The sequence below is a fragment of the Stegastes partitus genome, unplaced genomic scaffold (assembly GCF_000690725.1).
Source record: "Stegastes partitus isolate 25-593 unplaced genomic scaffold, Stegastes_partitus-1.0.2 Scaffold1225, whole genome shotgun sequence".
Taxonomy (NCBI): domain Eukaryota; kingdom Metazoa; phylum Chordata; class Actinopteri; family Pomacentridae; genus Stegastes; species Stegastes partitus.
The window spans coordinates 132153-152077 of NW_007578956.1; the positions used below are offsets into that span (position 1 = coordinate 132153).

Sequence of the window (19925 nt, forward strand, 5' to 3'; positions counted from 1 at the left end):
GAGTGGACGTCATATTTTGTGGCTATTTGATTAAGTCAATTTCACTACCAAATTGTCGAGCAATTGTAGCATTTAAATAAAACACACCCATGCATTTGCAATTTATATGTCACTAATATGATCAGTACTTCCTGGTTTGTAAGAGAGGCTCTGATTGGTCCGCTACGAGACATGAAAACAACGTCCATCCCGTTTTTGGGACGCGACACCAGGTGCTCACAATAACACAAATATTCATTAGCATTTCCCGTCGAGTGGATACTAATAATGTCCCTTTACAGAGAGATAAAACCTGCAGTTTCATTTGCTCCCTGCACACTCCACTCGTTTCAGAAGTGCAATTAAACGAGTGTGGTGATCGGCGGCACAGTAGACAGGAGGGGACAGTTTTGTAAATAATCATCCCGTGATGCTCACTTTTGTTTCTGATTTTCATTCATAATGCGTCAGAAACACTTTTTTTTTTTTTAACGACACCAAGATGCCACTTTAATAAACCCTGAAGACAATGTTTGCAGCCATTTGAACGTAACTCTGTGGCCCACTCTGAAGAAGGAACAGTGAAGACGCCAGATTCTTTTAATCACTCTAATAGCTTCGGATGTCATTGAAGATTTTATTAAGCCAATAAAAAAAAAAGAACAAATATAACTAGTCTTTTATTCAGATAGCAGGGTGAACGTGGTGATAATCTAATGTGATTATAGCAGGGGTTTTTTTTATACATTAACTTGTAAGTACAGCATAGGAACAAAAAGGAATTGGAATATTACAGATGTCTTTAATCTCCTGATAGCTCATTAGGACATATTTATTCAGATTTACCAGATTGTGATTGCCAGCTTTTAAATTGCTGCTGTGAAGTCAAGGCTGACTGCCAGAGCACCGAGAGAAATGATGGGAAAAAAGGTGTTCTTTTATGCCATTTAGATGTATTTAATATGACACAGTGCCGTATATCATCCGTTAGAGATATTTTCCCAGTTTTGTGCACAGGATTTGATGCATTATTTTTTAGCTAAACCACCCAGTTGTGTTAAGTTTACATAAATGGGTGTCTCCTTTTTTGTGGTTGTTTTACAAACTACCATATGAAAGTTCCTATTTCATAGAAACCTACGTGGTTTTATGTTAAACTGTCAGTGTTGCATTAAATGCCTTGAAATCAGTAAGAGGGCTGCATGTTTCCACTCTGTGCAGTTGTTCAGCGGCTCGCCGTAGCTGGAGCATGACTCCTAATCAGCATTTAACAATAGTGTTTTATGTTACGTACTCTGCGTTTTGTCAAAGTAAATTTCCTTTTACAAACCAGGCTATTGATTCTGCTGTGAATACCAGATTAGCTCGTAGCACCGAGGGGCAGTTCGGGCTCAGTTGTGCTAATTTAAATTAAAAAATTATCCAAGGTTTGCAGAAAACGCTGCATCTCGGACAGAATAAATTCAGATGTTTAAATGTTACGTTGCCCGTTGTGATGACCTCAGGTTTAACCACATCAGGACCACCTCCGGCCAGAGTGTTTCTAAACCCTCCTGAGTGTGTTGTGTGAAAGCAGTACGCTACAGTGCTGCATCAGCTTTACAGTCGGCATGTGAACCTAAATTATTTAAAGCCGCAAGAGCGAGAGCAAGTTCACACTTGCTTACCCTACTGACTTCTTCTTCCACCAACCCCCACCACACAAACCCCTGCTTCCCTCGCTGTGCAGAGCGAAGTGAAACATGTGGGAAGGAGACGGCGTGAGAGAGATGCAGCTACTTTACAGTAGGCCACAGGACCAAAGACATTTTTTCTGGCCATCTGTCGCTTGGAGAGGGAAACTTCCTCGACCACACCATGAATCTTTGGGCCGAATGAGAAAACAATGAGGTTAAAGAACGCTGCGAGCGCGGAACATAAAAAAAACTACAGATAGAACAGAGTCGAAAGCCAGGACGGATAGAAGGACTGAGGGGAGGAGGGCAGCGCATGCCAGCCCGGGGAGGTTTTTTACGGAGGTGGAGGTAGACAGAAAGCAGGTGGATGTTTAGACAGAACGATAACACAGCCTGGCTGACAGAACGCCTGATAAGCAGCCTGACTGTCAGGTTTGGCAGGCTGGCAGCGAAGTGAGAGAACCAGGCATGGAGGGAAAGGCAGACAGATGGGTAAAACGGAAGAAAAGGGAAGCTCGGAAATTTTAAGTGCATTATTTAGACGAGGTACACTTGGTGTTAAATTTGAGACTCTGGTAATGTAGACTGCACTGCACTGAATGTAAATCTGGGCTACTGGATTGAAGGTGCAGAGCAGGACATGTGGGCCTGACATCTGTGCTGACAGTATTTAGACCTTTGATGATGTGGTGGTCAGAGCGCTGTGTGGGGATAAAACATGGATGTTGTTTTAGTCATTCTGGCAGCAGGACTTGATCCAGAATCCTGTCTGAACCAACTGTTGAATAGATTGATGTTGTCCAGATATATGCATTTTGTCCAGAAGATGAGTCTGATGTTAGTGAACCACCAGCTAGTTTACATTTGTTATGCTTTTAAAAATTCCAGCTTGTCATGAAATTTGTTTCCCACATTTATTTCCCGCCCCTCAGACACACTTATAATCACTTGTCTCCTGACATTTCTTCTAGCATCATCATCAATCATTGGGAGCCTTTAGCGTGAGCCACTGCTGTATCTAAACATAACCTGCCCGTAGCCCTTCCCTAACCTACGTCTAGGTCAGTGCTAACTTAACCAACTTTTTTTTTGTCCTTCCAGGGAAGCCCCAAAGCATCGAGAGCTCGGAGCGGGTCCAGCTGTCCGGGACCTACAACGTTCGGAAAGGGAAGCTCCAGCTGCCGGTCAACCGCTGGACCAGACGGCAGGTCATCCTGTGCGGCACCTGCCTCATCGTCTCCTCTGTCAAGGAGAGCCAGACTGGGAAGATGCACATCCTGCCGCTCATTGGCGGAAAAGTATGTAAAACGTCAACGGAGCATGACTTGCATTGCTTCTTCTTTTTTTTTTTTTTCTTCCTGCTGGTCATTTAAGGTTATATGATTCCTATTTTAGATCATAAACCCATAATGCCATGTCACCAGAGACTGACCTGGAAAAATTCAATCTTATTACCCTCTGCGAACACCTTCCTGTGCTGTAAAGTCTGCCCTTGACGACATGTCACCTTAAACAACTGTTTGTCCTCTGCGTTGACATCCGGCGCTGCTTCGTCCGAAACATTTCCGGCATTCTGCATTCCTCTCTTCTCCATTTCTAATTTGGAGTCAAGACATGCTTTCACGTTTCGCGTAATGCACCGCGACAGCAGCCGAGTAGCCTCACATTAGCCCAGTTTTTTTTTTTTTCCAAATTGCCTCCCTAAAAATGACCTTTATCTGTTTATTGCTTTATGTGTGTATCTGCCAAATAAGCTCTGAGGGCTTTTCGGAAAAGCCTTATCTGCTTGTCTGCCCTGACACAAAGGACGCTCAATTCTGCACCACACCCAGTTTCTAAACACTTCACACACTGCAAATGACCTCTAGTCAGGCACTCTTCCGCTCAGTGCCTCTGCATGTGTTTGTGTATATGCGTGCTAGTGCTCTATTCAAACACAAAACTAGTCAGCCATTCATTCGCAGAGGCCGCGTGCTTCACAGCGTTTGTGACTCTGCGTGTCTAAAAAGCAACTTCACATACATTTATTGTTGCTCACACATGTATGCGTCATATTAGCACGCTATATATTTCATTAGTGCGCTTCTGGTTAGCTGAATCCGTATACCCTGCAGGTATTAAGCGTCTTATTCTCTTCAACAGAAGCCTTTTCAAATAAGAACCGATCTATGGAGACGTCCGTTTGTCAGCTCTTCCTCTCTGTTTCCTTTTTTTTATTTTCTGACTCTGTAAGCTCACATGGGGGGTTATCATTTATATTCAGAGCGGGATCAGAGATATCAGTATTTCACACTCTAATGTCACTCCTGTGTGTTTCTGTGTGTGTCTGGCTGCAGGTGGAGGAGGTGAAGAAGCACAATCACTGCTTGGCCTTCAGCTCGGCAGGGCCTCAGAGTCAAACCTACTACGTCAGTTTTGACAGCTTCACGGAGCACCTGCGCTGGCACAGACACGCTGCCAAGGTATTGTGTGTGTGCATGAGAGTTATAGACAAAAAAAAAAAGAGAGAAGGAGAGCAGGAGCGTTACCCTCCGCGGGCGCTGCTTGCGGGTCAGCTGCATATCATATTAGAACAACTGGCCGACACAATCCCACCACCGCACGAGCTGAGTGGACTGAAAACTGCACATATTCCCACCGCTGTCCAATCTGCAGCGCATAAGCCAAAGTGTCTCTGGGTGCACTCACACATAAACACCACTCATGGCTCTCTCTCCTTTCTCTCATTTGAACTCAAGTAGGCCATAGCCAGAAAACCTCTTTTCTAAATATTAACAGGGACATGCATGTCACCAGCACCCTGAGGGCCACTCAGAATAGAAGCCTGGATAGAAGCGGCACGTGCTCCAGTGACGACTGCTGAGCCTCCAGCTAGCTTCGCTCTGCTCGGCTCCAGTTTACAGACTGTAGATTTTCTCCTTTAAGGATGAGCCGGGCAGTTTATGCTGCCCTATGATTTTATGTTTCTGTTAGATTTGACTATCAAATGATGGCAGGCTCACTGCTCTGTGCACCTGCACTTAACTCAATTACACAATGTTGTAACGTGTGACGTTAAGTCACTAACCTGTTGGGCTTTCTCTCAACTTCTTGCGACTCGCTAATCCTAAGGAGATTGCCACCGAGCGACATTTGACCCTGTAGCCGCAAGCTACAAACACAAACAGTAAACCAGAACAGTCCTGTGCGCTTGAGGTAATCCTGTTTAACTCCACGTTCTTCCTTCCCTCCCTCTCTGTCATCTCTCATTGCTTTCCCCTCCACGATCTAGATGGTGTCCCAGAGAATCAACTCGGTAGATCTGTCCTGCTGCAGTCTGGAGCATCTCCCTCCCAACCTCTTCTACAGCCACGACCTCACCCACCTCAACCTCAAACACAACTTTCTGCCTGCAGACCAGCGCCTGCAGCAGCTGCAGAGGTACAATGCCTGCATAAATCTACAGTAAACACACTTGAGGCTGAACTAAATGGACAGGAAGGAGCGAAAGATAATAAAAGAAAGGACAGACTTGAGGAGGTATTATTTGGTCAAGGGGTGGTTTGGATGGGCTGTTTAGGGCAAGATGAAACTCGATGCAAGGTAAAAGCTTAGCATAACTTGGCCACAATAAGAACTGGGATGGGTTGTTGTGCAATGAGGTGAGCGGCAAGACGCCAGCGCGGTATCGAGGCTTCGCTGGAAACAGCAGGTCATGGTTTGGCGCTGTTTAGCTTTCGCCTGCGATTTGCAAGCCGTCGACCTGAACAGTCTCGGACCGGGGCCATTGGCACACCGAGACCGCAGAGGCTAGCCAGGGCTGTACCAGGCTAAGTCAAATGAGCCCAGAGCCCAGAAGGGTAGATGTGTCTGCAGGGAAGCTTTTAGTGTGCCTGGCCTCTCTCACTCTTTCTCTCTGTGGGCACCATCTGCTGCATGCTTATCATGGTCCCAGATTAAAGACCACAGCCAAGATACACGCGTGCTCATGTGTGTGCGCACGCATGTACTCGGATTCCTGTACACGCTGGTACACTTGCGCGCCCGTCACAGCGTCTCTTTGTGAAGATTACTGCCAGAAGAGTCCGACCATTTAACGGAGCGAATTGTGTGAATCTGATGACTGAGTACGTGTTAGCTGTGTTTGCAGAATAGAGTGTCTGTGTGGAGGAGAGGCAGAGCTGCTTGCTTGTATGCAACAGAAATAGTGGCTGCAGGCTACAGATTTGGGGTCAGTGCATACAAAGTCTTGATACAGTATGGCATTTGTTGTTTTTTTTTGTTTTTTTCTTTTAAGATGGCTGCGCTGGAGGAATCTGTGTCTGTGTGTTAGTGGCTCTGTATGTATGATCTTGCACGCTTCTCTGATTGAAAGTTGTGAATGAATGAGGTCAGGATTTTCTGAAGTCTTCTTTTTTTTTGAGTGATCTTTATTTTTTAATCCCAGGGATAATGACTGGTGTTAAAAAGCAGATGATGTGAGGGCAAATAAGTAGTTTATTTAAAATCTGAGCAAATGATGCACAGCTCCCCTGCTGGTCAAGTGAGATAACATCTATTGAGCGCTGCCAAACCTAAGTAGGCTCATCCGCATTTGACCCAGCATGATAGAAAAAGAGGTCAGTAATGAGAAAGAGATGAATAGTTAGCTGAAAATAGAGGGGTTTTGACAGAAACATGCAGCGGAGTTACTTGAATGCTGGCTTTCCCTTGAGAGACTCCAGTCAAAAGAGCTGGAGTCAAGAACAATAATACTCTGTATGCAGCCTCTGTGAATGTGGGTGTATGTGTTTTGGTGTGGACTGTTGTGTGAGAGTCTGTTTGTGTTTCAGTATAAACACTGGCCCTCTCTGACTTCTAACACGGGGTCAGAGTGCGTAGTATTTTTCCAAGAGCAGTGGAATGTGTGAACCTGCCACATGCCTCTCCCCTTCTCTCTCTTTTCTCTGTGGCCAAATACTAACTGGTGGGTGACGTGCCAATCAGATATGCATAATCAGTTGTCTGGGATACCAGCTCTTTCCTCTGGCATGGGACCGCCTTCCCAGCATGCATCTCTCTTTGAGACAGAGGTCACCGCTCACTGAGGGGAATGCCTGATGTTCCGTGCATGTAATTGAACCTTTGGCCTGTTTATTTACATATGCATGATAGTTTAGCGAGTTATGAAGGACATTAGAGTTGCAGAAATGAAGGCAGCGGGAATGGGAGGGGCGGCAGAAAGACAAATTTCAGCACTACAGAGGTCATGTAAGGTCATTAAAGTTATAATAATTGATTTTTCGGCCAATTGGGGGCAGCAGAAGAATCACAATATTACCATAACAACACCTTATCAAGTTATTATGGTGTTCCTTATGCACACATAGAGCAACATTAACATTTATTTAGAGTTGCATTTCTGTTCACCTAATGAATAGAAACCCGATATTCACTCTTAGTGTACCTTTTGTTTGCTCTTCAGCAATTCACGAGGGATATATTTAGCTTTTTAGCTTCTCAATGCTCTAATGTGTTCACCAGCTGCTTGCTTTGTCTGCGAGACAGGTATGGGTTTATCAGAGCTTTAGCTAAAGGATAACAGCTGCTTACAAAGGCTATACAAGAAGGTAATGACAGTGGAGCATATGAAACAATGAGGCATAGTAGTTAGAAAAAAAATGCAACAAAAATAGGGCATAGTGCAACTTTAAACCAATTTGTTGTCATTTGGAGTTGGTTGAGAAACAACAACTTCTCAGAAAACTATCTGCTCGCTTCTTCTTTCTGCCATTTGGTGTAAAAGTGATGAACATTTATCAGAAATGTGTTGAACGCAGTGTGAGATTAGGTTAACGGGTGTGGTTGTGTTGTTTTTTGTGTGTGGTGGAAAATTCAAACAACAAGCTAAAATAAGAAAAAAAAAGGAACAAAACTATTGACCGCTGCGTGTTTGGGAGATAATTCTGTTTGAAACCTTTTTGCTTGCAGTCACTCCGCTGGAAAAAAACAGAATAACATCATGTTAGGAAACAATGACGGAGCTGGAAGTCTGAGGAAGGGGGTGTGAGCATTACTCAGCAGATTGCAAAGGTTGATTTAATAGTGGAATGACATTTCCCCACATGCAGCCCACCCACCGCCTGCAGGAGTCACCCTCAGCTGGAATTGCTCAGCCACCCTAATCAATAGCCTCGACACCTCGTTTGCCTTTTTTTCCCTCCATCATCATGATATACTGTGAGAAAGTGTGCGTAACCTGTGTGTGTGTGTGTGTGTGTGTGTGTACATAGCGTGGCAAATCAAGTGCCAGCGTTAGCAGCTGCTTCCAGAGTGCCGTGCTAATGTTGCTCGCCGAGCCGCTCTCTCTCCCCGTGATAGGTGATAGCAGGTCGCATGTGCGTGTCTGCATGTGTGCAGACGGATAAATAAAGACAGAGGGAGTCACTTCCCCGGCCTCACTTTGTTCCCCTTGGCTCCCTCCTCCCTCAGGGTCTGACCCCTGTGAAGGTCACCGGTCTGCCACGGGACGGCACTCTGAATGCCACCGGTCGCTGGTGTTTAAATGAACAACACGGACGTCTCTGCGCCACTTGTTTGCTCAACAATCAAATGTGAAGGTTTAGCCGCACTTTTATTGGGTGTGTTCAGTCTGAAAAACTCTGTGTTAGCTACACTTTGCTACATTCCCCATGAATATATGTATGAATATGTTATACTCTTCATGCAATATTAATGTTGACAAGACACAAGTACCCCCTCAAACTTTTCTCTTCTCTTCTCTTCTCTTCTCTTCTCTTCTCTTCTCTTCTCTTCTCTTCTCTTCTCTTCTCTTTTAATTAATCATTTCGTCCTCTGTCTCCAGGTTTTCTCGTCTACGGAGCCTCAACCTGTCCAACAATCACCTTGGCCAGTTCCCCCTGGCCATCTGTGAAATCCCCACCCTGACGGAGGTCAACCTCAGCTGTAACTACCTGGCCTCTGTCCCGAGCTCTGTGGGAGCCATGACCAAGTAAGCAAAAAAAAAAAAGGAACTCACCGATGACGCAGAAGTACTCATCGTAAAGCTTATCCTTATGTCAATCTCAGAAAAGGGGATTTAGGTTAAATGTGTGGTAGAGCCAGAGACTTAACACACCTGAATCACAAGTCATTTTTCTTTTAATGGCTGCTTTTTTTGTTGGTTTTGTTTTTGGTGTTTACCTTCTTTCTCTCCACTACTGACGGTTTGAGATGCTGGTAATTACCCAAAGCTGTTCCCTTATTGTCCCAGATCTTTTCTGCTGATGTGGGCCAGTCTGTGCATGCACCGATGCCGTCGCAGGCCTCGGCAACCAGCCAGCCTTTTCCCCAAACCGACCGCATTTTTGCCTGTTTGATATCAAAAGTTTACATAGCCAAATGTGGAAGTTACCTAGCAACTGTCACATGGCACAACAACCGGAGAGATGTGTTGTGCCAGCTCCAACATATGACGCCGGGGCATTTGTGGTGCTTGATGGTGACATTTCGGCTCGGTCACGGAGTGCTTTTTTTCTTTTCTTACTCTGGTTCACTCTTTTGTATTTCTGTCGCCTTTTTAAAAGTTCCTCTTTTTTTTTTTTTTGCTATTGAGCTGATCTGTTGTTCGGTTTCGACCATCTCCTTCCGTATTCCGGTGCACACCTGAGGCTTTCTTTGTGAGCTGCTGGCATTTCTCCCTGGGGACTGTACTGGCGGTAAAACATCGGCGCTTTTCGATGGACCGCTGAATTCCATTTTTTGAAATGAATTGTCACTTGGTCCTGGCGGCTGGGAAATAATATCCAGTTCATTTGAGGTGACGGCGTTACCCTGCCTCCAAAAAGATTGCATTTTTCTTAGTTCTAGGCCAACGCTTTCAAGACGATGGAACATAGCAGATTTTTCTGGCTGAATATCTTCTTTTTTCCTCGTGGGAATGTTCAGAACACTGTAGGTTTTGGTTGAGCTCCAGCCCGCTTTCCTGTGGAAAAGCCCTATTACTCACTCTTTAAAGGAGCGTTAGACGTATTTACTAGATCTGAAGTCTTTACTAATTCACTGTTAAGGTCTTAAACTTGAGCGGCCATGCATTATTTAGTCCGTTTTATTCCATTATGACAATAGGGATTAAGGGAGTCTTTTAGTAAGTGGGTCAGAGCCAATAGTTTGGATTGTACATGTGCTTCAACTGCAACCCCATTTTAGACCGAGCCTACAGGTATGTTGGTTGAAGCAGAGCAAGATGAGAAGTTAATCTGCGGGAATGATCTGGTATGCCTGTAAATTCCTCAAGTGGCCAGTAGGGCGTTTGTGTTGCTGCTGCCATCTGCTGGATATTAAGTTCAGTTGGTACACTGTCAGTCAAAATAATAACAACTCGTTGTTAAAATGCCGTCCTTCCCATCGTCTCTGTCAGGAGTGAAGTTAATCGTCTAAACTTGTGTCGCCCTCCCAGTTTGCAGACGTTCCTGTTGGATGGGAACAGCCTAAATGACCTGCCCAACGAGCTGGGCTCCCTCCAGAGGCTGAGCTACTTGGGCCTTTCCTTCAACCAGTTCAACCACGTGCCCCAGGTGCTGGAGCGGCTGACCTCCATGGAGAAGCTGTGCATGGCCGGCAACCACCTAGAAACGCTCACCCTGCAGAACTTCCGGCTGCTTCACGTCAAACACATCGATCTGAGGTACGAGAATGAAGGCAGATTGTTGCAGGATTGCATGAATGAACTCTTTTAGCTTTGTCATGATGAACAGGTACCGCTTTAATCCCCCAGTCATGCGTATCCCAGGCACTGCACTCAATGACACATGTTATCCTGCTAATGATAGAAACAACAACACGGGGAGGAAGCCAACAGCACAAGCAGAACAGTCAGACAGCACGGAATCAGGAAATCATTGGCCCGCAGTGGCTCCTTCAGGTGTCTCCCAGTCGTCTGGGAAAGCACAGAGCTGCAGTGACTTGCACTATTTCTCTGTTAATGCTTCACTCCTCCTGGCTTTGTTTAAACAGGGTTTGTAAATTTGTGTTTTGTTTTGTTTTTCCTCACGTGTTTAGACGAAGATCAGTCGGCGAGGTTGCTTTTTGATTTTCGAAACTTTTGTCTCCTAGAAATGTGCTCAAAAGTTGTGTGAGTAATGAGTTGACAGTCATGTGTCAGACATCTGCTGTTCTCTCGTTGTCTGCTGATTGTGGTTTAAAATTCAGCTTCTGTGGGTTTTGAGCGATTTGAAGAAGTCATCACAGAATGTTTTCAGAGGAGAGGATTGTCTATGATTCAAGCAGGGCAGAGCCAATTAAGCAAATTTTGGTGTTTGTTTATGGAGCAGAATAACACATCTTTCGTCTCTTTGAGTAATTGAGTGCGTAACAACATTTTTAGACAGAAGCAGTAGGTGTAGTCGTGTCTTTTACAGTGCAACAAACACACATCTCATGTTACAAACCCCAGCTTTCTCTTTCCATCAGTGTTGCACTTAGAACAGCTGTATACGAAACACACCGATAACACTGCACAATATACCACCGATCACCCAAGGCATGTTCCCTACCTTACAAAAAAAAAAGAAGGCCACAGCCTGAGCAATTCCACGTCATCCAATTGGAGATGAACCCTCGTCTCCTCCCTGCCTCCTCTGTCAGGTTGAATAAGATCTCCATCATGGTGCCGGATGAGCCTGACCTGCTGAGACACGTGACCCAGCTGGACGTGAGGGACAACAGGCTGACGGACCTGGATGCTTCGGTCTTCCCCAGGCTGGAGGTGCTTCACTGTGAGAGGAACCACATCGCCGGCCTCAGGGCCAAGGGCTGCCTGCTCAAAGGCATTTACGCCTCCAGCAACGGTGAGTTTGGCGCCTCGAGCGTCATCACGTGTGGTTAATGAAGAGAAATCTGCTTCTTGTTACTTGCTGCTCTCTTTTCTTATAATATAACACAATGCTGCTCCTTTTCTTGCATGCCTAACTTCTACCTACGCCCGTCTACCTGCACGCATCCATTTTTTCTCATCAGTGCAGCAGTCTCGTCGTCTCTCTCCATCATTCCTCTCTAACTTGTCATCACATCCTCTCCCCCCCCGCCCTCCTCCCAAACGCTCCCCCCGTCCATTTTCCATCCACCTGCCTTTGTAATAGACCGCGTCTGTCCTTGCTGTAGGTTAATGTGTTTGGATTTCTCCCTACAGAGCTACGACAACTGGATGTCAGTCCTGTGCCCTCCAATCTTAGTTACATGGATATCTCAAGGTGAGGAAAAATCCAAAAGTACAAAAAAAAAAGAATCAAACGCTAATTAAAACTGTCTAAAAATGCAGCTCATTTGCAAGTACATCCTCTTTGCGGTACGAGAGCAGTAATTGTTCGGTGTAAGTGACGCTTTGAAGATCGTGTAACTGCATAGGGGGCTGCGCAGTAAAAGGATCTATGCAAGTGTGGTGAAATATCCACTTGGCAGGCTGTCATTCTTTAGCCGACATTTGACTCAAGGTTTGATTGTAAATTAAATATAGGCTTCCGTACTTGGCTTAGTTATAGGCAATAAAAATGCATGGAGAGATTACTGTGCTGTGATTTTAGGAAGCTGAATTGTTTTAACACTTTGAGAGAGAGTATTAAGACTTCCTGGTAAACTGAAGCGAAAATATTACAAAAAAAGAAAGTCACATCTGCAGTTGCATATATGCCTGTGCATAATATTCCAAGCTGCACATAATTTATCATCATCATCATCCCCTTTCTCCTCCTGTAGGAACCATATGGAGTCCTTGCCAGACTGGCTGTGTGAAGCGAAGAAACTGGAAGTTCTGGACGTGAGCCACAACCTCATCACTGAGCTCCCAGCGCGGTGAGTGTCCCTCTCACAGCAAACGTGTCAGTAAAGGCTGTAAACGGAGTACGACGCTGCGTTTTTTCCCCGTCCTGCTCTTTGTCGGCCGGCCATCTATCCCCCATAGAGCGCCATAAATCACACAGATAGCCTGTAACCTCCGCAGCCTTCGTCCATTCCCCTCCTCTTTATATAGCCTTTCAGAAGGTCAGCTCGGATGCACGTCTTCCTCTTCTCTGTGTCTCGCATCGACTTTGTCAACCTTGCTCCCTCTGCATCCCGTCTTTCTCCCCCCTGCCCCCTTTCTACTTCTCCCTCTCTCTACCTCTTGGTCCCCCTCATTGTCTGTAGATTTATTTTTTACCCAATAAGTGTCAGAATGATGAATTTCTGCTGCAGGCTCCACTAGAGGCGCTGCTATTTTCTGATTTTTTTCCATCCTCATCCACACCCCCATCCTCCTCCTGCACTATCCTCATTTCCATTACAGCCTTCCTCAGTTACAGTCTCCTCAGTCGTGAGTGGAAAAAAAAAAAAAAACATCATGCGTCACCTTACCTGTTCACCAACCACTATCCGACTAGCTCACACTGCAGATTCACACGAGGCTAATTGTTTATCTGTCATGTTCCAACCACTGACCCAACCATCTGTATATGTGCTGCAGGTTGTTATGCAGCAACAGTCTGAGGAAGCTGAGTGCAGGACATAACCAGTTGCAGAAGCTGCCCGAAAGAGTGGAGCGCCCTCTGCTGGAGGTTTTGGATGTACAGCACAATCAACTGGTGGAGCTGCCCTGCAACCTGTTCCTCAAATCTGACAGGTAATATTAGACGGAGGGGATTTAATTAATTCTCACCAATATGCATCCAACATTTGACAAGAAAATTAAGTGTATGGAAAATGCAGGTATATGAAGATGAAGGACTAGAAATCAGGAATAGGAATTTTTAATCAAGGACAAGATAACCAAGGGCAAGGATGACAGGCAAATAAAAAACAAGCAACCAGTAGAAAAGATAGATTAATAGATGTCATGTTGGTGTTTGTAATGAAAATGATTCATCTTTTTTTTTTTTTTTGCCTGAAGGAAATCTAAAATGAATTTTTGCTTTCAGCTTACGATGCGTAAATGCATCAGCCAACAAGCTGGAGCACCTGCCGCCCTCCACCCTGTCGGAGGAAAGCCACAGCATCCTACAGGAACTCTACCTGACCAACAACCGGCTGACGGACAAGTGTGTGCCCATGCTAACGGGCCATACGCACCTAAGAGTTTTGCACATGGCTTACAACCATCTCCAGACTTTCCCAGCCAGGTAAAAAAAAAAAAAAACTCCAATCATCTCTCTTCTTACTTGTATTTTATACTAGATCTGGAACTAAAAGTTTTTTTTTTCCTTTTAATTAATCATTTACACAACATTTTTAACATAATTTATTCTTTTGAATGTCTGAAAAGTCCAAAACACAAATAGATTTAATTTCCACTTATGTAAAGAAAGTTAACGGCAGATCCTAACTAAGTTCCATTTAAGAAGGGGGAAGCAGTAAATGTTTGCCATTTTCTCTTGACCAATAACAGAGACACCCAACTAAACAGAGGATAAAACAACTCGAGTAGGCCACACTCTTAAACTCAATAAAATATTTTCGAGATTACAAGTAGATGTAAAAGAAACACTCAAAAGTTGCGACAGAGTTTGGCTCCTCTGCTCGACTCAGACTGGTTTTACAGTTTTATACACGCGATACAACAGCTGCGTGGAAAATAACAGATAAGAAAACTTGGTTTCCAGTTAAATTGCATGAGAAGGTTCTTTCCTTCTTTCCCCTGAACTTCATCTTGTCTTCCCGGCACACGGAAGCTTCTGTTGCACAAGGCGAGCTTTACACAGCTGGCATCGGTAAGCTAATCGTGCTCACCTATTGCTTTCCCGTATTCCTTCAGCAAAATGGCCAAGCTGGAGGAGCTGGAGGAGGTGGACCTGAGCGGAAACATGCTGAAGACCGTCCCCACCACCATTATGAACTGCCGGCGGATGCACACGCTCATCGCCCACTCCAACGCTATCGAGGTCTTTCCTGAGGTCATGCAGCTGATGGAGATGAAAGTAAGCCGGCAGCAGCAGAGCATCTCGCGTACGAGCCCCCCCTAAGCTCTCGCTGAATATGAATTTGCGCGAGTATTGACATCTTGTCTTGTTGTTGTCAGTGCGTGGATCTGAGCTGTAACGAGCTGAGTGAGATTACTCTACCAGAAAATCTGCCTCCGAAGCTTCAGGAGCTGGACCTGACTGGAAACCCTCGCCTCAACCTGGACCACAAGACCCTCGAGCAGCTCAAGTACGTCATTGTTATTCTAAGGGTCTTTTCGATCTGTTTGTACGACTACAATCTTCATTTGCACATCTGATTTTGTTTATTTTATTTAGTTATTGAACATTCTGTGTCATTTGTAAATAAGAATGAAGCCCTCTCAGTGGTTTATGCATCCTAATGCCTCAACGCGATACAGTAAAATTGATCTTTTTCATGTTTTCTTGTTTTCCAGTAACATTCGCTGTTTCCGTATTGATCCGCCTCCAACCTTTTCATCGAACGAGGCGTCTGGAGGGCCTGCTGTGTGGAGTCATGGTTACACAGAGGCCTCGGGCGTCAAGAACAAGTAAGTAGAATCCAGTCAATGATGAAACAACCACACGGCCATCGCACTCGTCCATTGAAGCCTCGCTAATCAAAACCTGTTGAGGCTACGCATTGATAAAGCCACATGACTCTAATGAAGGAAATATTAACGGGAATCATGCACATTCACATGCCAAAGCACCTCAATTCAAAACTTAGGTGTGCGTGCTGAAGAAAAGATTTGAGCAAATGCACATCTTGCGTCCATATTTTTCATTTTTGTAGGTGATGCTTGATGAGAAGATGACAGAGGTTTTTTTTTTGCCGTACAGTCAGCTGAATCACAGAACGCTTTGTTTCCCTGGTTATTAGTGTGCAGAGAAACACAATCGATATGTGAACAGAGGAGTTAGTGTAGTTTTGAAGCTTTCATTGTTTCCTCACAGAACACATTCCTCTCTCTTTTCAGACTCTGTGTCGCAGCCCTTTCAGTGAACAGCTTCTGTGGGAGTCGTGAAGCTCTGTACGGCGTGTTTGATGGAGACAGGAATGTGGAGGTGCCCTACCTTTTGCAGTGCACAATGAACGACGTGCTGGCTGAAGAGCTGCACAAAACCAAGAGCGAAGAGGACTACATGACCAACACCTTCCTCGTCATGCAAAGGTACACGATAGGCTTGACAGGGATATTAATGCATGTTCCTCATTTGATCTGTCATTCTCTTATATAAAAGACATTTATTATACACTGCAAACCTCTAATCTTTCCAACAGAAACTCTTACGTACACAATTAACCCTCCTCTTGCCGTGTATTTACTCTTTTGCAGGAAACTTGGAACTGCAGGACAGAAACTGGGCGGCTCGGCAGCTCTGTGTCACATTCGCCACGACCCCACCGACCCCGGTGGCTGCTTCACCCTCACAGCTGCTAACGTGGGCAAGTGCCAGGCCATCCTGTGCCGTGATGGAAAGCCCTTGTCACTGTCACTGCTTCACAATGTCGGGCTCGAGGACGAGTACCGTAGGATCCGGCAGCACAGGGCTATCATCACTGAGGTAGAGATCCAAAGCACATTGTAATCAGCATGAGCTGCACTAATGTCTATTAGATGTGCACTGCATTGATTTATATTCTCTGTTCTGCAGGACAACAAAGTGAATGGCGTGACGGATTCCACACGAATCATGGGCTACTCCTTCCTCTACCCTTCCGTCATCCCTTGCCCCTATGTGCAGACGGTCACTCTCACCCCCCAGGACGAGTTCTTCATCCTGGGCAGCCGTGGCCTGTGGGATGCGGTGTCCCCCACCGAAGCCGTGGAGGCCGTTCGGAACGTCCCGGACGGCCTGGCTGCTGCTAAAAAGCTGTGCACGCTGGCGCAGGGCTACGGCTGCACCGACAGCCTCAGCGCCGTCGTGGTCCAGCTCAGCGTGAGCGAAGACTGCTGCTCCTGCTGCTGCTCCGAGCCCCCCCAGCCGCCTCCCAGCCCCGGCTTAGGCCCCTATCCCCCCTCGTCCTCCGCCATCAAGGAGCGGCCCTCCGACGGCTCCCTCCCCGTGCCTCCATCCTCCTGCAGTGAAATCAGCAGCGAGATCAGCACCAGTGAGATGAGCAGCGAGGTGGGCTCCACGGCCTCGTCCGACGAGCCTCCGCAGAGCTCCTTGGTACTCCTGCAGGAGCAGCCCCACCACCCTCACCTCCACCTGCACCATCAAGCCCACTTGATGTCCCTACAGCAGCAACAGGCCCCCACAGCCACCCAGCCCTGCCAGTATCTGTTCCCAGCCTCAGAGCTGCCTTCTGCCCGCAGCTGCTGCGCCCTCCATCCTGCCTGTTTAGCGGGCTCCTTTCAGAGGCAGCTATCTAGTGCCACCTTCTCCAGCGCCCTGTCCGACAACGGGCTGGACAGCGAGGACGAAGAGCCCATTGCTGGTGTTTTCTCAAACGGGAGCCGCGTGGAAGTGGAGGCGGACGTCCACTGCCTGAAAGCAGAGTTGTCCTTGTCCTCATCTCCCCAAACATCAGCGCCCTCCAGTCAGGAGCGCGTCCTGCTCACTCTCCCCCCGCCTCCACCGCCGCCGTGCACCCCGGAGCCCCTGGAGGACGGGGTCGACATGAACCACGGGGAGACGGAGAACGGGCTCGAGAGAGAGGATTCGTGGCAGGGTGTCGGAGCGGCAGGTGGGGACGGAGGGAAGCTGGCGGGCAAGAGGAGGATTAACGGGTCGGTGGCGCGGCAGGAAAAGAGCCACAACCTTATTGAGGTGGCCGCCGATGCTCCTTCTAAGAAGTCCGGGGGTTACTTCACAGCTCCAGCCCAGCCCGACCCAGACGACCAGTTCATCATCCCCCCCGAGCTGGAGGAGGAGGTGAAGGAGATCATGAAGCAGCATCAGCAGAAACAGCAGAAGCCGCCCGGGACCGATCAGCCCACGGATTATTACGACACCCCTCTCTGAGCAGCAAACTACGGCCTCGTCTCCTCTTTTTCATCAGTCCAACCGCTCGGATTTTCCCACGTGTGGACACAAACAGAGTTTTCCTCAAGAGGCTGTGAGATGCACATGAAGAAGTTCCATCGAGCTTTTTCCAAGCAGCCTCCCGAGCTCCACGCAGCCTCGTCATTGGAGAAACATGCACTGTAACCCGCTCCACCCAAGCAACTCATAGAATAAAACAAGCAAATGAGCCCTTTAATGATACTCAACCCTCTTGAATAGCCTGTGGACACGGTTTCTAGTGTCCATGGTCGTGCCCTTCTCTCACAGACTGTGGAACGTTATTTTTACATTAGACAACCAGCTGAGTATGTAATCAACACTAGTCTCTTTGCAATAGCGTTAGCTTGCCACAACACCTGTTAATATGGATAACAATTCCATGGTTTGTTTGTTTGTTTGTTTGTTTTGTAAGAACTTACCATATCTTTTAATGTGAAAGCAGTGAAGTTGCTGAAAGAACTTTTTAAAAACAGACACATAATCTTTTTATTATCAGTGAACTATGTTGAATGGTACACCATTAATACCACACCTAACTGTTGTAGATAGGGCACTTAAAATACTGTATTTCTTCAGTAAATCATGGCTCTTGGCCTGTAAAATGGCATAGAAATTTTTTGTAGAAATTTGCAATACTAACTCCTAGGAGTTGCATACTCTTTATGGTGACTCAGTCACTTTTACTAATCTTCTCTGAGAGAAATGGTGATTTTTTTTTTTTTTTTTTTTTCCAATGATTGTAAATAAGAGAAATGTTGTATACTGATGCTTTTAAAGGAACTGCGTACCTGTATGTCGGTGAAGGTTTTAGTGGTGGGGAGGATGTGTTGTTTGCTGTTATGGAGGTGTCACCCCCCCCTTTATCTTACAACGTAGACCCACAAAGACAACACACACACACACACACACACACACAAATAAATATTAATGTGCAATTGCAGGTCAGAAAACCCAACATTCCATGCAATACAGTACACTAAGTTGCGATGGTCTGCTCCACTTTGTTTAATTGTGATGTCCTGTAGTCATCACTGTATCTATTGAACACTAATCGACAGATCTTTGCATGCACACACACACACTCAGACAAAACATACACACACAAACACACACACACACACGGACACTCACAGGTAATTTTAGTCCCACCTCCCTCCTGCAGTAACTGTTATCACCGGCATGACTGTGTCAAGTTCAGTAATACAAATATATCCACATGGAAAAGAGACAACACAAATGTTCCTGTCTTTGGTATAATAAATTTTAAATTTGTGAATATAATGTCACGTTGTCCGGGAATTGTTTTTAATAATTAACGGGGGAAAAAAAACAATCTATCAGGCGGCTGGGATGATCGTGCAGTTTAAAACATTTACAGAAAACTTAATTAAAAAATACTTTATTTGACATAATAATACTCTTACATTGTGCTTGTGTTTTTACATTAAATAACCAGCAGGGGGCAGTCTAATGCCATGTTTTGATCATTGCCTGGGGTTTTAATTCAGCATTTAAGGGACGTGCTTTTGACAAATTCCTTCATTTTATACATCAAAGCCTGGTTTATACAGTATTTAGTGCAAAAAATTTCAACTTAAAAAAAAGAAATGCTCATTTATTTTACATCCAGTCGGCTGTTTCTGCTGTTTTCTTCTGTTCAACAAGTTGTAATCAGAAACTAACCGAGTTTGTCACTGACGTGAACGTTTCCCATGACAAAATTGCTGCCATCAGATTGTTTCTTGTACTTCTTCCTCACACAGAAGACGCTGACTGCCGTGATCAGCAACATGGCTGCCAGCACAGACAGAGAAGAGGCGAGCGCGAGGGTGGTTTTATCCTTGGTGGTCCCCTTGTGCTGGCAGCTGTCCCCGTAGTACCACCAGTCGTCTCCCACCGCGCACCTGGAGAGGAAGAAGATGGACGGGAGAGAGAAGAGTCAGACTGAAAGGTATCGCAGTGTTCATACAGACCATGTAGAGACGGGTGGGAGGTGGAACTGATTGACTGTCTTTTATGGTGCTTTGACGGGTCTGTTTGTGTGTAATTTTTGAAAGTTCTTCAGTGAAGACTAGCAAGTAGAAGCTAAAGTGAGCAGGTGGTTCGCTTCCCTTTGCACAAAAACTGGAAACAAGAGGAAAAGTCTTTATTAACTCTGTCCAAAGGTTGCAGAAAGCTACTGTGCATGGCTGAGAAATAGTCCACTTGGGGTTTTTTTCTCACACAGTCCGACGAGAGAATCGTAGATGACTAACCAACCATTATCTATACAACGCTTAATCTTCACAGGGAGGGAGGGGGGGGCTGACTCAGGGTGAAGGCAGGACAGGTCACCAGTCTATCACAGGGC

General features: G+C 45.9%; 2 protein-coding genes across 2 annotated transcripts in view; one reads left to right on the forward strand and one right to left on the reverse strand.

The window, feature by feature from the left end:
* The window catches only part of phlpp1 (PH domain and leucine rich repeat protein phosphatase 1), a 41987-nt gene extending 23131 nt beyond the window's left edge, over positions 1 to 18856 (forward strand). The window contains exons 2-17 of the mRNA XM_008297504.1: positions 2757 to 2953; positions 3992 to 4117; positions 4927 to 5075; positions 8479 to 8625; positions 10072 to 10299; positions 11259 to 11461; positions 11803 to 11863; positions 12366 to 12461; positions 13111 to 13266; positions 13562 to 13762; positions 14395 to 14557; positions 14659 to 14789; positions 14998 to 15111; positions 15541 to 15735; positions 15901 to 16129; positions 16220 to 18856. Of these exons, the coding sequence (XP_008295726.1) occupies positions 2757 to 2953; positions 3992 to 4117; positions 4927 to 5075; positions 8479 to 8625; positions 10072 to 10299; positions 11259 to 11461; positions 11803 to 11863; positions 12366 to 12461; positions 13111 to 13266; positions 13562 to 13762; positions 14395 to 14557; positions 14659 to 14789; positions 14998 to 15111; positions 15541 to 15735; positions 15901 to 16129; positions 16220 to 17533 (3710 nt within the window). The 3' untranslated portion in view covers positions 17534 to 18856. The remainder of the gene's footprint in view (positions 1 to 2756; positions 2954 to 3991; positions 4118 to 4926; positions 5076 to 8478; positions 8626 to 10071; positions 10300 to 11258; positions 11462 to 11802; positions 11864 to 12365; positions 12462 to 13110; positions 13267 to 13561; positions 13763 to 14394; positions 14558 to 14658; positions 14790 to 14997; positions 15112 to 15540; positions 15736 to 15900; positions 16130 to 16219) is intronic.
* Positions 18857 to 19167: 311 nt separating this feature from the next.
* Positions 19168 to 19925, reverse strand: part of mep1bb (meprin A subunit beta b) — a 9676-nt gene continuing 8918 nt past the window's right edge. Inside the window, exon 15 of the mRNA XM_008297510.1 lies at positions 19168 to 19479. Coding sequence (XP_008295732.1) covers positions 19254 to 19479 — 226 coding nt within the window. The 3' untranslated portion in view covers positions 19168 to 19253. The remainder of the gene's footprint in view (positions 19480 to 19925) is intronic.